The 17,660-nt window shown below is 40.3% G+C and overlaps 1 protein-coding gene across 2 annotated transcripts; it reads right to left on the bottom strand.

Annotated features, from left to right (window-relative positions):
• Window positions 1-532: 532 nt before the first annotated feature.
• On the bottom strand, window positions 533-4,978 carry si:dkey-202l22.3 (7 transmembrane receptor domain-containing protein). 2 transcript variants are annotated; one of them, XM_042739178.1, is made up of 2 exons: window positions 4,760-4,978; window positions 533-3,719 (listed from the first exon to the last, which is right to left on the bottom strand). In XM_042739178.1, the coding sequence occupies exon 2, from the start codon at window positions 3,711-3,713 to the stop codon at window positions 2,580-2,582; it is 1,134 nt and encodes a 377-aa protein (XP_042595112.1). In that variant the 5' UTR covers window positions 3,714-3,719; window positions 4,760-4,978; the 3' UTR covers window positions 533-2,579. The 2 variants fall into 2 exon arrangements, with proteins under 2 accessions (XP_042595112.1, XP_042595113.1); XM_042739179.1 differs by lacking the exon at window positions 4,760-4,978 and adding an exon at window positions 4,039-4,182.
• Window positions 4,979-17,660: the final 12,682 nt, after the last annotated feature.

Here is a 17,660-nt window from a genome sequence, read left to right on the forward strand (position 1 = left end):
AATCATGCCTATTAGCATCATTGCTACTGTGCTCCCTATATGCAAACGGACCCATTGTATGAAATTAGGTGGTCCAGACATGTTGACTGCAGGGAATACACAAGTTCTTATTAGGGAACCCTTGGGGATTGGTGGCTAGGTCTATTTTGGCTAGATCCATTTCCCTGCGTGCACTGGCCATCTTGCTCTTGGTGGCCCTGTGCTTGGCTAGCAATCAGCATTGGTGGCTAGATTTGATCATTAGCATGCAGAGACATTCACAGGCATATCTCGCCTGACATAATTGTACCAACTTCTGCTTCATCCTCTACCCACTGTGACCGTGTTAGTAATCACAAAATTGTTGGTGCCTGCATTCATGTGAGAAACAGATGACTTTTGTTACTTGCTTGTAACAGTGTGCAAACATCTTTCAGTCAATTACCGTGTGTTGTGATATATATATATATATATATATATATGTATATATATATATATATATATATATATATATATATATATATATATATATATATATATATATATATGTATATATGATCATGTTAGATACGCTTTCCAATAAATGACAAGACTCTTTCAAACACTGGTGAAAGTGTAGCATTTTACTCAAACATTTACAAGGTAATACAGTTGCAAAAGGTCGCCCGTAGTGACAGCAGATGCTATCTATTTGATTGTATTCACACAGGTCATAACCACATTGTTGTAGCATAGAATCACTGGAAAACTGCAAGACTGTATGCATTTATATTTTGTGTGTGTGGCGTAAACTGTTGCTGTTGTAATTCATGTCTAAAGTTGAGTGCACACTGTGATTTTACCATGATTTTGGGGGTCATAGATATATTTTTATTGTTGGTCACAAGCACCTTAGTATAATGTTTCAGTTGATTCAATTTGAGATGAATCTTAGCTTCCAGTGAAGTTCTGATAGTATTAGAAATTTTGCACCCTACAATGTTATTGTCTAATGAAGAATTAATTAGGGAACAGCCATTGATGACAGATGTGTATGAGTCAGATTAAAATCTGTCAGTTAAAAAAGTTTACTATAATAAATGCAAAATAAATGTAATGTTACTTATTTAACATTACATTCCCATATGATAATACTACAGAAACTGTAATGAGTAGTCCATGATCTCTTTTTCCATCCACAACTCCAGAATTATTATTATTATCTTTTTTTTTCCCCCTTGGCAAAACAATTGCATGTTAATGCAAGGAGATGCTTGGGATTGTTTGGTTTAACTTCAATTTCACACAAGAACTGACAAGGACGAGGAGTGAAGATATTTGAGGTTGCATAGTCTACTTTGGATTTTCATCTCACTGGGCTCACATCATACAATCTGGCAAACAACTATTGTAAAGAAGTGAAAAATTGCACAGTGTGCACCCATCTTAGGATAAAGAAAAAGAAAACCATTAATAGTATGGCTTTGTTTCTGTCACACAAACACTGACATTCTACCATTAATTTCCATAAATCTTTTGGGTCATATACTCTTGTTAATTCATCTGAGAAATAGTTGACTTGATGAGTAATGCAGTGTGGTGTGAATGCATTGTAGAACATCTAATTAAGCCTCTCTCACACCTCCAGAGAGCTGTCAAAATGAGACCTCAATTCTTACAGCTCTCCAAGGGAAATGGCAAAACCACATAATAGCAAAACAACTGGCACTTGCTCCTGTGAAATTATCATTACTTTAGCTCTTGCCACTTATAAAAGGTCAGGCTCAGTCTCTTGAACATTTTATGGAACTATGCCTATCTTCAGAAATGTAGCAGTATTCCAGTGCGAGCTACCTCGTATGTGTCTTAAAGCAGAGCATGCAGTCCATTACCAGAGGCAAAGACTGTCATTTGATTGAACTCCGATTGCTCGAGCCCTCTTGAGAGTGTCTGGGCTTGAGAGTGAGAGGCTCTGAGGGCAAGTTTCAGAGCAGTGACCAATATCAGATGAGCAGTGATCCTTAGAGGATTGTGAGGCTGATAGGGTTTATAAAACGGTCTGCATCATTTGTTTTCCAGTATGAGTGAGAGCTAAAGCAACAGTGTTAACCGCTTATACTATAAATGAAGAAACAGCAGAGTCAGAGGTGATGGGAAAGAGGTAACTCAGCCAAAAAACCTGATATTTTCCTGCCTACTTCCTAATAGCTGGAGAAAGAAGAAATTGATAAAGAGCTGTCAACATCTAGTTGTGGTTTGGTGGTACTCCCCTTGTCCATAGTGGGATCAAGGACAGGTTACTCCCAAAAAGATTCTTCTATGCCTCCAGTAAAAGCTGCTCAGTACATTTGTGTTTAGTATCAGGAGTTTTCATTCAAGGTCAAAGGGATGCATGGGGGAATCTTGAGGCTGGATCACTAATGTCCACAGAAACATCAAAACAAAACTGAGAGCCTGAGTATTCTCTTTAGTCCTCATGAAAGAAAAGCCTACCAACAAAAAAGCCTTCCTTCTCATATAAGAACATTGAATATTGGCTGGAATACCACTCCAGTGCTGTGGAACACCCTTAATGTATGAGTGCTCCTTCTGATTAGTCTGTGATGATGTGCCGCAGATCTTCAGAGGCAGCTGTCGGGGACGGGGCTTTCAGCTGATTGGCTCTCCTTCACAGCTACCTCAGAGATGAGTGTCAAGCAGGTGGCAGGGTTGCGGGAGGCGCAGCGAGATAGTAGCTCCTGTCCACTACGTCTGCAAGGGCACAGGTAACCCCGCAGGTGCATGCGGACCTTGCTGTGCAGCGAGGCATAGATGAAGGGGTTGTAGCAGGCTGAGCTCATGGCTATCAGGTGGCAACTGACCTGCAGCACGTTGACGTAGTGCTTGTTCACGATCTGGAAGTCTGAGTCTAGATCCAGAAGGAGATTGAGGACTTGGAGTGGGAGCCAACAGAGGGCAAAGGCAAGGACGGAGGCCACCAGAAGGGAGAAAGTCTTGTGCCGCTGCTTGCTCCATCGCTGCTGGCTATGGGACGGCTCTCCAGGCAACGTGTGTTTGCGGAGGTGCACGCTGATGGCACAGTAAGAGATGCTTACAGACAGCAGGGGGATCATGTAGGACGCCAGCAAGAAGAAGCAGGAGTAGAGCAGGCGCTGTCGTTCGGCTTCCAGCCAGAATTCCTCACACACTACCAGCTCCATGCCACTGGGTCGCAGGTCCACGTAGCGCATGTGGAGGGAAGGGGGAGCAGCCAGGGCCAACGAAACTGCCCAGACACCCAATGCCACTGCGCCACAGCCCCACACTGAGATACGCTTCCGCACTGGATATGCCACCACCACGTAACGGTCCATGGCGATGGCAGTGAGGGATAATACGGAGGCGAAGACCGTTGCACCTTGCAACAGAGGAATAAGGTGGCACATTGGACGCCCAAATGCCCAGCCACGTGCATCAAAAGCATACGAAGCTGTCAACGGCACACAGCTCAGGCACATCAGCAAGTCCCCAGCTGCCAGGTTGCCAATGAAGAAATTGGTGGCATTGTGGAGCTTCTTGTCTGCCAGAATGCAGGCAAGAAGGAAACTGTTCCCTACACCAGCAACAACAACAACCAAGGCATAGAGTGGAATAAACAGAGGTTTGAAGCGCAAAAGCAGCTGGGTTCCTGAAAATTTATCCAGGGGGTCTGTCCGATTCATAGCTCCGAGGGTTGCGTTAAAGCCCGCCAAAACTTGTTCCAGAAGAGGATCCATTTCAACCTGTGACAAAAACATTTATGTAAAACAAAGAAAACCTTCATGCACACACAGGTACACACTCACTCAGCCTTTAGAGATAAAATCAGTGTGAGATTGGCACATGGAAACACTGTTGCCATGCTCTTGATGGAACCCATTTTAAAGAGTCTTTCTGCCGTGATGAGACTTGAGCACCCTCTAAGCACAAAGCATAAAGACTGAATTTCACGGATCGAATTAATTGCTCAAGCAGACTTTTTTTTTTCTCAAGGTGAGTCATAAAGTCTAATCACAGTGTTATTATTTAGTATTATCTAGAAGAAACTCCTATGGTATTTACCTTTATTTAAAGCCATATTGTCTGGCAGAGGTAATTCACAAGGATGTACTGGTTATCAGGCCTTCTGAATGGAGAAAAATGAGCATTTGATGACTCTATAATTACTTCCTGAGTATATATCAAACTTCATTACACGACGTGTGATTACATGAATTCATGATTACAGTCGCAATCATACCACATGCTCAGCAAATATGAGTGGAAAAGGCCAAAAAGTAATAATGATGGTAATGGATATCACATGGAAATGCAATTAAAAACGTATAAATTATTTATCTAATAACAATGTTTTGCATAAATTATGATGTGCACTAGGATACAGTGTGTTCTTAATATGCCAACTTATTTAATAGTTATCAGTGTGTCATACTAGATATGATATCTGATGGTGTCATCAGCTGCCAGTAAAACTGTCAGACAGCATGTGGTCAGGATGAGAAAAAACATACGCATTGAATTTTGAAGACTGATAAAATTTAAATTTGCATTACAGTAGTTAGGATTAAAGCAGAATACAAACTTTATGAATTTTAATTAAAATGAATTTTTTTTTAATAATAAAACTGCAGCACTGAATCCACAATGTGTGTAAAACATAAATTAAAAAGTGTTTTAAAAGCAATTACAATTACAGCACAGTTTTGAAAAGGCACATGCAATGTAAATGAGAAGCAAGTGCATGTTTGTCAGAGAAAATGCAAAAGACACACAGAAAGAGTACCTGCTGCACAAAAGCTTGATGTAAAGCAAGGTGTGATTTTTGATGTCCCCTCAGTGTTCTTCCACAGTTGAGATATTATTATTCATCTCCAAATGTCCACATCCATAAATGATCCTCTGTGCCAAGTTTTCCATGCATTAGTGTGTATCTGATATCATTTAGTACTGTCTCACAGGAGGAGAGTGGTTAGTGAGGTGCAGACCACCAACCCAATGGTCTGTGGTGGAGGGGGTGCTTGGGGGCTGAGAGGGAATGAGTGAGCCAGAGAGAGAGAGAGAGAGAGAGAGAGAGAGAGAGAGAGAGAGAGAGAGAGAGAGAAGGGGGAGTGACTCTGTCTTCTGTCACATAACCGCAGTAAGAAAACTGAAAAGAGACACAGATCTCCTACTAAGACCATCCTCCTTTTTTCATTCACTCACTCTCTCTAGATTAAAACGCACACAGAGGCATATATTTCAGACATTCACTTTATAAAAACTCAGTTTTTTAATCTCTCTTTAATCTCTCTTAGAGATAATTTGTTCTCTTCCCCAGCTTGGTATCTGAGAGCAGCTGGTAATTCTGGAAAAATCAGTTTGGTGATGTGCATGGTTGGAACACTAATACACATATATATATAATATATATATATATATATATATATATATATATATATATATATATATATATATATATAAAAAAAAAAATATGAAAACACACACACACACACACACACACACACACACACACACACACACACACACACACACACCAAGACCTTAAATACCAAGACCTATAAATGTATGATCAAAAATGACAAAGAATGGTCTGCACCCTAAAAATATTTTAAGTAAAAAAAAAAAAAAAAATCAACAGCAGATGTCTAGCTATCTGCTTTCATCAGTGTAAGAATCCTTTGTTTCTCAGTGATTATATAGAAAAAGGACAAACATCATGTGATCATAATTAATTAATGCACAGACTCCAATTCAACATCTGAAACAAATTGATGGGAAACACATCAGTGTGAGAGAGAGAGAGATCAAAATTCTCATTTAAACCCAAAGATGACATTGTCTGTAAATAAAACATCTAAAATGCCTCTCTTTGTGTGTTTTTTTTTTTTTAATCAATATCTCCACATCAGCGGAAAGTAATCACTCTTTCAATTCTTATACATTTAAGTTATTCAATATCGTGATTAGAATCAATACAGTGTCTAGCAATTAGAGATCACTCACTTTGATTCTCAGTGTTCTTGATGTTTTCCCCACATACATTAATCTGCATGGACATTAGAGTAAAATATATCACATTTTTAGTAAAATATGTATACAAGATTTGATAAAATACACCTTTTTGTGTGGAAAAACTGCTTTTTTACATTGTAGTATAGAAAAAAAAAACATGATGTACAATTTTGACATGGAAAACAACTGTCTATACAGTATATGCTTTTTGGTCATTACGTTCAACATCTAATCTATATTCACCACATTTTGAGAGTTTTTGTAAGAGAATATTGGAGGATATATATATATATATATATATATATATATATATATATATATATATATATATATATATATATATATATATATAAAACGTCTAAGAAAAAATCTGAAGCTAAAATAAACCAAAATTTATAAAAAAAAAAATAATAATAAAGTTTTTTTTTCAACTGCTTACAGACAACATCTTTACTTGTGACACAATTTCTTAAACCTGACACAAAAACACCAGAACCACACACCGAATCTGCAAAACCATACACTAATTCTTGGCCTTTAAAGTTTTCAATTTCATAAAACACTTTTTGCAAAACAAAACACACAGTTCACTTCCACTTGGTCACTCTCAACGTCATATTGGTAATGACTGACGAATTGGGATCTCGCTTAGAGAGACCAATCCACTTCAAGTGTAACTAAACGAGCCAATGCACATTGGAATGCAATTATTGCATCCAGCTGCCGCTGATCACAGCATGATCATAAAAAGGCAGCAGGTGTAATGCATACCAGCTTTTCGCTGTGGAGCTGAGCGATCACATCGTTTTGCACCTTACTATTCTACTGAAAGAACAAGACTGAACCGGTTCAGCATGCTCTTTGGCGCTCTTGGTGTTGGCGGTGCTGCGCTTCACCGGGTGGTTTCCCATATACCAGTGCCATTCTTCCCATAGGTGCATGAGGGGCTTACCAGGTCGTGGAAGGCACCTTTTTCTGCTGGAAACTGATCTGCTAACTCCTCCTCCCTCTGCACTCTCGACAGTGGTGCAGTTAGGGGGTATACAGGGGTCCCCCGGTGGAGCGGTCAGTTGTGATGCAGTTGTGACCATTCAAACCGTGCCTCCCCCCCTGGGTCTGTAGGTACTAGTCTGGTCTGTCCGACGATGCTTATGTGGCTTGTGGAGAAGCTGCCTCCGCCTTACACGCTACGGTGTTACTGCAGGTACTTCGGACTAAAGCACTGAGGGAACTGCACGAGGGTGGTCACGATCCGGAAGATCTGAAAGAGCTCCAAACCGCAACTGACCTCGCACTCCGAGCGATGAAGGTCACTGCGAGTTTTCTGGGTCATGCGATGTCCACACTTGTGCTCCAGTAGCGTCACCTCTGGCTGTGTCTGGTCGACATGAGGGACGCCGACAAGTTCGGTTCCTCAAGGTCCCTGTGTCCCAGACTGGCCTCTTCGGTGACACAGTCGAGAACATGGCCCAGCAGTTCTCGCCTTAGTTTGCTCATCGCCGAGGGCTGCCCCCTGGGTCCACCATCACTCCCACCCCCATTCCCTGCGTTCCACCTCGCTGCCCCTCCGCTAGTTCTTTGGTGGTCCTGCTGGTCCAGCTTCTATGATGTCTGGGTGCCTGGCTACCCAAACGTCTCACTGGCTCCTGTGGGCCACCAGACTAGGCTATGCGATTCAGTTCAACCGGCGTCCCCCCAAGTTCAGCAGCATCCACTTTACATCAGTGTAAAGCGTGCAGTGTAAAGCATATTTCGCGTGCAGAGATCGCCCTCCTACTGTTGAAGGATGCGATAGAGCCGGCCCCTCCAGCCGATATGAAGACGGGGTTTGACAGCCCCTACTTCATTGTACCCAAGAAAGGCAGTGGATTACGACCGATCTTGGACCCATGTGTCTTGAACTGGGCCCTTCACCGGTTACTATTCAAGATGTTGATGCAGAAACAGATCTTCGGGTGCATCCGTCCCCAAGATAGGTTTGCAGCAATTCCTGAAGAATGGGTACTTACATCTGTCGATCCTTCCGCACCACAGACCATTCGAAGGACAAGCATATCCTGGCTCATACAACAGAAAAAAGCTCACCCATAGGATCAGTTGTGCGAACACAGGGACTTGGTGCTCTCGTAGCTCAGCTGATTGGGCCTTTGGGTCAACTGGAAAAAGAGCAAACTCTCCTCGATGCAGGGGATCTCTTTTCTCGGTATGGAGTTTAATTTGGTCGAGCACACCTCATGCAGGGACGTGGTCAGTCGGTGTTGAATTGCTTGAATATGTTCAAGAGCAGGATGGCGGTCCCACAGAAACAGTTTCAGAGGCTCCTTGGGGCAAATGGCAGCTGCAGTGGCAGTCACACTGCTGGGGCTGCTTCATATGAGACCACTTCAACACTGGCTCCATAGCCAAGTTTCAAGGTGGGCTTGGCTACACAGCACTCACCGGGTCCAAGTCACACTGGCCTGCCACCAAACCTTCACATCGTGGTCAGATCTTGCGTTGACCTGAAACAGGTCTCCAGGCATGCTGTGGTTTACAAGGATGCCTCCACCACTGGCTGGTGGGGCACGTACAATGGGCACACAGTGTCGGGGGTTTGGACGGGCCCCCAACTGCACTGGCACATCAACTGCCTAGAGTTGTTAGCAGTATGTCTTGCCTTGAACCATCTCAGAGGGCGTTTATGAGGCAAGCATGTGCTGGTCCACACAGACAACACTGCAAGCATGGTATACATCAACCAACAAGGTGGTCTATGCTTCTGTCGCATGTCGCACCTCCCCCTAGAACTCCTCCTCTGAAATCAGAAGCATCTGAGGTCGCTTTGTGCCGTTCATATTCTGGATCTGCACAACCGGTGAGCCAACAAGCTGTAACGAGCTGCGCTTCCATGAGAATGGAGACTCCATTCCCAGATGGTCCAGCTGGCACTCAGCTGGCCACGGGGCCTGTGAGAGTATGCATTTCCTCCATTGAGCCTTCTCGCACAGACGCTGTGCGAGATCAGGGAGGACAAGGAGCAGGTCCTGCTTGTGGCGCCTTACTGGCCCACTTGGACCTGGTTCCCGGAAGTAATGTTCCTCATGACAGCCCCTCCCTGGCAGATTCCTTTGAGGAAGGATCTACTAACTAATTTCTTCGAGGCCCGGCGAAACATACCAATTTGAAAAAGTAACGGAATGCACAGTCTATATAAAAAACTGGATGACGAGTAATTTCTTGCTGCTAAATTCTGAAAAAACAGAGGTGTTAATTATAGGACCTAAAAGCTCTGCATGTAATAACCTAGAACCTAGAAAGCCACGTTTCTAGCATTTGTAAAACTGCATTTTTCCATCTCAAAAATATATCTAAATTACGGCCTATGCTCTCAATGTCAAATGCAGAAATGTTAGTCCATGCGTTTATGACCTCAAGGTTAGATTATTGTAATGCTTTATTGGGTGGTTGTTCTGCACGCTTAGTAAACAAACTCCAGTTAGTCCAAAATGCAGCAGCTAGAGTTCTTACTAGAAGCAGGAAGTATGATCATATTAGCCCGGTTCTGTCAACACTGCACTGGCTCCCTATCCCCTGGCTCCCATCGTATAGATTTTAAAATCTTACTTATTACTTATAAAGCCCTGAATGATTTAGCACCTCAGTATTTGAACGAGCTCTTGTTACATTATAGTCCTCCACATCCGCTCCGTTCTCAAAACTCTGGCAATTTGATAATACCTAGAATATCAAAGTCAACTGCAGGCGGCAGATCCTTTTCCTATTTAGCGCCCAAACTCTGGAATAACCTACCTAACATTGTTCGGGAGGAAGACACACTCTTGCAGTTTAAATCTAGATTAAAGACCCATCTCTTTAACCTGGCTTACACATAGCACACTAATACACTTCTAATAACCAAATCCGTTAAAGGATTTTTAGGCTGCATTAATTAGGTAAACCGGAACCGGGAACACTTCCCATAAACACCCGATGTACTTGCTGCATCATTAGAAGAATGGCATCTACGCTAATATTAGTCTGTTTCTCTCTTATTCCAAGGTCACCATATCCAACAGATCCAGTCTGTATCCAAGACAGAGGGTCACTGCAGTCACCTGGATCCAGTACGTATCTAGCCCAGATGGTGGATCAGCACCTAGAAAGGACCTCTACAGCCCTGAAAGACAGCGGCGACCAGGACAACTAGAGCCCCAGAGACAGATCCCCTGTAAAGACCTTGTCTCAGACGATCACTGGGACAAGACCACAGGAAACAGATGATTCTTCTACACAATCTGACTTTGCTGCAGCCTGGAATTGAAAACTGCTGGTTTCATCTGGTCAGAGGAGAACTGGCCCCCCGACTGAGCCTGGTTTCTCCCAAAGTTTTTTCTCCATTCTGGCTTGCTTAGTTGGGGACACTTCATTTACAGCGATATCGTTGACTTGATTGCAAATTATTGCACAGATACGATTTAAACTGAACTGAGCTGCATGATGACATCACGGAATTCAGTGCTGAACTGCCTTTAACTGTCATTTTGCATTATTGACACACTGTTTTCCTAATTAATGTTGTTCAGTTGCTTTGACGCAATCTTTTTTGTTTAAAGCGCTATACAAATAAAGGTGACTTGACTTGACTCAAAGTGGAGGCAGACCCAGGCCTAGCTTTGCTTTGTCCCGTCCAAGCCTTAAGATGGTACATAGACTTGAAGCAAAGCTTCAGGACCTCAGATCAGCTCTTTGTCTGTTACGGAGGCCAACAGACGGGGAATGCCTTTTTCCAAGCAGAGGATGGCCCACTGGATAGTGGATGCCATCACCCTGGCTTATCAGGCACAGGGTGTGCCCTGCCACTCAGGGTTCGAGTGCACTCTACTAGAAGTATTGCATCCTCCTGGGTGCTGGCTCATGGCATCTCACTGACCGATATTTGTAGATCTGCGATTCTATAGCCTTAATGTGTAGAGCTGGTATCCTCTTTTGTTCTCACCTCAAACAGTTAGAAGCACTTAGAAGCCCCAGTTTAGTGTCAGCTTGCTAAAACCGCTCCAGATAGTCCTTACTGTAGACCCTGTCAAGCTTCTCCGTCCCCTCGGCAGCCAGACGTGGCAGAGCATCTGGCACCCGGCCTTCACTCGTTGAATCCGTGAGAACAAGAAAAGGACTGGGTTCCATATGTAGAAACTTAACACTAGAAGTTGACCTGTTGATGACTGGTCCACCCGGAGTGATCGAGCAAAAACTGATAAGTTTGCTGCAATTTCCAGTGTGTGGGGATCATTTGTCACCAATTGCATCACGTCCTACAACCCTGGTCTACATATCACCGTTGATGAACAGCTTTTCCCGTCAAAGACTCGCTGCTGTTTCCTGCAGTATATTGCAACTAAACCTGACAAGTTTGGGATCAAGTTTTGGGTGGCTTGCGACCTAAAATCCAAGTACATTTGTAATGTCCTCCCATATCTTGTCACCCTTTACAACACCACAAAGTGTGGCGTGGATGTGATGGACCAGATGGTGCGGGAGTACGCTGTCCGCACAGGGACACTGCGCTGGCCAGTTGCCGTGTTCTATAACATGATTGACATGGCAGCACTGAATGCACATGTGCTGTATCAAGCATGCACCGGAAGGCAGGAAAGACAGGTGGACTTCCTGGTGGAGCTTGCAAGAGAGTTGGCTAACTCTCATATGTGTGCGAAGAAGGCAAGAAAAGAACAATTGCTTCGGACACAACCCTCCACACCTAGCCCTGGAAAAAGAGCCATGTGTCAGGTCAAACACCAATGCAAGAACAATCATGCCACTGTGCGATGTGTTCACTGCTACAGATACACATGTGGTAAATGCAGACGGGAGATACCATGGCAGTGCCAGGATTGTGAGTGATTGCTGGAATGTACTCACTCACTTTTTAATATTATTTGTAAATATGTGTACAAATGGTTGGTTTCTTTATATTATTTTGTACTATTTTTATCAATAAATCTCAGCAACAAAGGGAAAAAAAAAACATGTGTGTTTGATTTCTCCCTAAGATGGCAAAGTGAAACACAAGTTTCCTTGAAGTGGCTCAGCATGGCCCCACATTGTTTACATAACAAAAGCAACTGTTCACAGCTGATTAAGGATATTAGGCTAAAGCCTTCCAGCCCATCGGCTGTCCTGCGGGTTTTATAGGTAGAAAAGCCAAATGGCTGCTCTCTGGGACTTCTAGTGTTAAGTGGATCCCATATGTGTAAAATCCACGGTATAGCCTCAGAGCCAGTGTTTCCCCGGCAGACTTTCTGCCATTTTCCAAGAGAGTTACAATCACCTCTAATCTTTCATATGCACCTAAACGGTTGTTCATATGTGTAAGTGCTTCCGAACCTCCTTGGGGAAGCATGGGGCTTTTGCAACGTTCCTGTTCCATGTGGAACGGGTACGTTTTTTCAGTGTTATCCAATCTCATTGAGTGGGTAGTGCTACGACAACAGTGACTGGCATTCTTGTTGTGAGCCCCAGCCTACACCGTGCAGGAGGCTCGCACAAGACACTGGAAGGGGCAGCATTCATGGTGTTTTGGTAGGGATCCTAATTTGTCTGTCATTACCGATGTGTGTCGAGAGAGACCGACTGAAAGGGAATGTCTCGGTTACATATGTAACCCTTGTTCTCTAAAGGAGGGAACAGAGACGTCACGTTCCGTCGCAACAGCTACTGTACCACCGCTGAGCACCCGGGTTACCGGCTTGGCTCTGAATCGAAAACCTGGTATGCGTTGCACCTGCTGTCTTTTTATGCTCACACTATGATCAGAGGCAGCTGGATGCAATTATCGTGTGCATTGACTCATTTAGTTACACTCAAAATGGATTGGTCTCTCTAAGCGAGATCCTAATTTGTCAGTCATTACCGAAGTGATGTCCCCATTCCCTCCTTCAGAGAACGAGGGTTACATATGTAACAGAGACGTTCTCTATGTAACACACAAAAATCAAAAAGTAAAAAATAAAATAACAAAATTGCAAACCAATTTCCAATTTTTGCTTTTGAGATGTGTTTGTGATATTTTGAATGCAGTGCTTCATTTTGCAAGAAATGTGAGGCATTTTGCATTTTGTGTGTGCATTTCTTGGAGTTTTGAAAAAAAATGTGTAAGCAGAGTAAAAAAAAAACTGTAGTGTATAAAAATGAATCTATAGGAATTTTTATAAATAATTTTGAGACAAATCAACAGCAGATGTTTCTCTATCTGCCTTCATCAGTGCAATAGTTCTTTGTTTCTCAGTGATTATATAGAAAAGCGACAAACATCATGTGATCATAATCAGTTAATCCACAGACTCCAATTCATCATCTGAAACAAATTGATGGGAAACACATAAGAGAGAGAGATCAAAATTCTCATTTAAACCCAAAGATGACATTGTCTGTAAATAAAACATCAAAAATGCCTCTCTTTGTATGATTTTTTAAAATTATTATTATTATTATTATTATTATTATTATCAGTATCTCCACATCAGTGGAAAGTAATCACTCATTCAATACTTATACATTCAAGTTGTTCAATATCGTGATTAGAATCAATACAGTGTCTAGCAATTAGAGATCACTCACTTTGATTCCCAATGGTCTTGACGTTTTCCCCACATACATTAATGTGCATGGACAGTAGAGTAAATATATCGCATTTTTAGTAAAATATGTTATACAAGATTTAATATAATACACCTTTTTGTGTGGAACAACATGACGTTTTTACATTGTAGTATAGACAACACATGATGTACAGTTTTGACATGGAAAACAACTGCCTATATATGCTTTTTTTCATCACATACAACATCTCATCTTACTATGTTTGCCACATTTTGAGATTTTTTTGTAAGAGAACATTGGAGGATATATATATATATATATATAGATATATCTAATATAATATATATATATATATAAACCTTTAGGGAAAAATCTGAAGCTAAAATAACCCAAAATTTATTTGATAACAAAAAAAAAAAAAAATAAAAAAAAAAAATAAAAAAAATAATAAAAAATTTTCAACTGCTTACACACAAAATCTTTACTTGTGACACCATTTCTGAAACCTGACACTCAAACACCAGAACCACACACCGAATCTACAAAACCATACACTAATTCTCGGCCTTTCACTCGATTTTCAATTTCATAAGACAATTGTTGCTAAACACAACACACAGTTCTCTATGTAACACACAAAAATCTAACGGAAATTAATATTATGACAAAGGTGTTTGCTTTTGAGATGTGTTTGTGATATTTTTAATGCAGTGCTTCATTTAGCAAGAGATGTGAATCAAAATTCTCATTTAAACCCAAAGATGACATTGTCTGTAAATAAAACACCCAAAATGCCTGTCTTTGTATGATTTTGTTAAAATCAGTATCTCCACATCAGCAGGAAGTAATCACTCTTTCAATTCTTATACAATTAAATTGTTCAATATCGTGATTACAATCAATACAGTGTCTAGCAATTAGAGATCAATCACTTTGATTCTCAAAGATCTTGATGTTTTCGCTCCTGTCCACCACAAAAAAAAAAAAAAAAAAAAAAAATATATATAGATATAGTATATATATATATATAAACAATGGAAGAATCTGAAGCTAAAATAAACCAAATTTCATTTAATAAAAATGTAATTTATAAAAAAGACTAATCTATAAGAATCTTTATAAATCAGTTTGAGACAAATTGTTTTGATTATTTGCATTTTAGTAATTTTTTGGAACTTTTCTAAGTTTTTCATGTAACATATATTTTTCTTTTATTTAAGATTCTGAAAGAAAACTATTTGTAATAGCTTTAGTTTCAGTTGACAATAACAACACTGTTTAAGACATTAGATTTTAATTTCATTACATATTACACAGATATTTAGATTTAGTTTGGCTGATCATGATTGCAAAGTTTTAAATAATTAATATTTTTCTAATAAATGTTCATGCTTTGTCTTAGACAAGCTAAAACAATAGAACATCTTTCTATATAGTATATCCAATAAATAAATAAATAAATAAATAAGATAAATAAAGGCACATAAAGCTGAAATAGTGGAAATGTGTTAGTTTTAATAAAAATCAACCCCTGGGGCATGAAGTTAAAAAAAGCAACCAGCTGTGCAGCTAAATGTCAACCAACTGTGATGTCCTTCCATACTGAACTTGACATATAGCAGTAAGGTTCATGGGATACTCCACCCCAAAATGAAAATTTTGTCATTAATCACTTACCCCCATGTCATTCCAAACCCGTAACAGCTCAGTTCGTCTTCAAACACAATTTAAGATATTTTGGATGGAAACCTGGAGGCTTGAGACTGTCCCATAGACTGCCAACAGTGTCAAGGTCCATAAAAGGTATGAAAGTTGTCGTCAGAATCTGCCATCAGACATGCAATCTGGGTTATATGAAGTGACGGGAACACTTTTGGTAAGCGAAGAAAACAAAAATAACGACTTTATTCAATAATTTGTCAACGTTCTCCTCTGTGTTTGTCCATATCACCCTATGCTGTGTATGCTCTTCTGTGTAATCAAGGATACGCTGTAATTTATTTGGCAGTCTATGGGACAGTCTTAAGACTCCAGGTTTTCATCCAAAATATCTTAAATTGTGTTTCGAAGACCGACTGAGCTTTTATGGGTGATTAATGACAAAATTTTCATTTTGGGGTGGAGTATCCCTTTAAAGCTATAGATTATTCCTCATATCTGTCAGTAGTACATTTATTCCCACTGTCATTAATTTGGGAAAAATCACTATATCCAAGTTTCTCTCTCATATTTCCTAGAAAACCACTTTGATTAACTTTTCATTGACTATTGTGGATGTTTTAATTTTATTGTGATTCCCAGTGAATGAAAACAGCCCTCCTGAATTTTCCCAGCATGATGACTATGTTCCTTACTAAATGCCCTTGCCCACAAAAAAAAAAAAAAAAAAACGGCTGTATGTCAGACAAGTAAGTCTCTATAATGAGCAAATGCAACATGAAATGTACTGATTATTTAAACACTGAATTACACTAAAATGAAGTGTAATGTTTCAATCAATTCACGGAAGTTAAGTTTCTATAATCAGAAACGATTGTTTGATGCAAAGACATTAAATTCACATTAATTCACGGTAAATGCCTCATCTCCCTCAAAGGACAGCTGACTTGGGCGTTTTCAATTTGGTCAGTCAAAATGACACAGACTTGTTGTTTTTTCTGGGGCTGGCATGAGGCTAAACACAATCAATTACCATCTTGTTGATGCCCTGAGAAGGGTGAACTAAACATGGCCAAAAAATTGGGCGAATAGAGTGAATTTGAAAGGTTAATTGCAATTGTGCCTGTCTAAGTAAATGTCTTGGCATAGCTAGTGTTCTGAATTTGACCGCGGGCAAAGCCTTTGGTGTAAGACAATCAACGCTAATAATTTTACCCCTTGTGTCATGAGGATTTTGACCTCTTCAGTCACCCGACCCTTGTTTGACCTCTGCAACCGCTCTCACACTCAACAAACATTGTCACATGAGAGATATATCTCTTTCTCTACAAGAGGACGAAAAAAAATAATAAAAAAAAAACAAAAAAAGAAAATATATATACACAGCACAAAATAATATCATAAAAATATCAATGGCACTGACTCAGAATTAGTTTTCCAGACTCAGGCATTGACCTTTTTTGAAAGTGCAAATCCTTTTTCCAGATCAGTTCCATAGGGCTTTATATAAGGCTTTTATTTTTGAATGAAACATAATATTAAGAAAGAAAAACAAACAAACAAACAACAACAACAACAACAACAACAAAAACATTTTATTCATTGGGAATTGATTGGTTTACAAAAAGTAATAATGTATCAGCCTTAATACTTATGTATATGTTTTCCATCTTCTACAATGGATTTAATGATGGAGGCTTATTTCCTCCAACTGATCATTTAATCAAATAAAACAACTACAAGATTTAAACTCATAGTTGAGTGTTTATATCTTGCTTGTTTTCATCTTCTTAGAATTCTGAGTTTATAAAGGGTCAATAAATGTCAAAAACAATTCAGAAACACAAAGTTTGAATGTCTAACAGAATATGTGTATATGCACTGTATGGGTGTTTCAGTATATGTGTTATTGAAGGTGAAGTGTGTAATTTATGCACCACTAGCAAAGCCTAACAGAAAATAAAATGGAAAAATTACATACATCTCTCCCCCTAAGCAAAAACAGAGCTCTATAGGGAACTGGTGGGAACAGAGCCTTTTTAAACTCATTTTCATATCAAACAAACAATGAGGCATGGAGCTTGGCACGAATGTCACCTTCACACAAATTTCAGAAATTAGTTTTGTCTCCTCAGAACCTTTTTCAGATGATTTCTTTAGTCATGTTGAGGTTTTAGCATGCAGCCCAGAGTCAGCTGCATGAAATTGGATCTTTCTCTGTTCGGCCATCCCATCAGTGCTAGTAAAGAGAACATGTCTGTTTTCCACTTTCACTTGAAGCATCCTCTGACCCCAAAGGCTTTTAGCATTCAATATGTCTCAAGTTTATTCATACCCACTCACACAGGAGATAAATAACATGGCAAGAACTTTGAAGGTGCTGCTAATTTAGAAGCTCCACTTCCATCTGAAAAACACAGAAAACAGATATACGAGAA

This window comes from Cyprinus carpio, chromosome B15 (assembly GCF_018340385.1).
Source record: "Cyprinus carpio isolate SPL01 chromosome B15, ASM1834038v1, whole genome shotgun sequence".
NCBI classification, from domain to species: domain Eukaryota; kingdom Metazoa; phylum Chordata; class Actinopteri; order Cypriniformes; family Cyprinidae; genus Cyprinus; species Cyprinus carpio.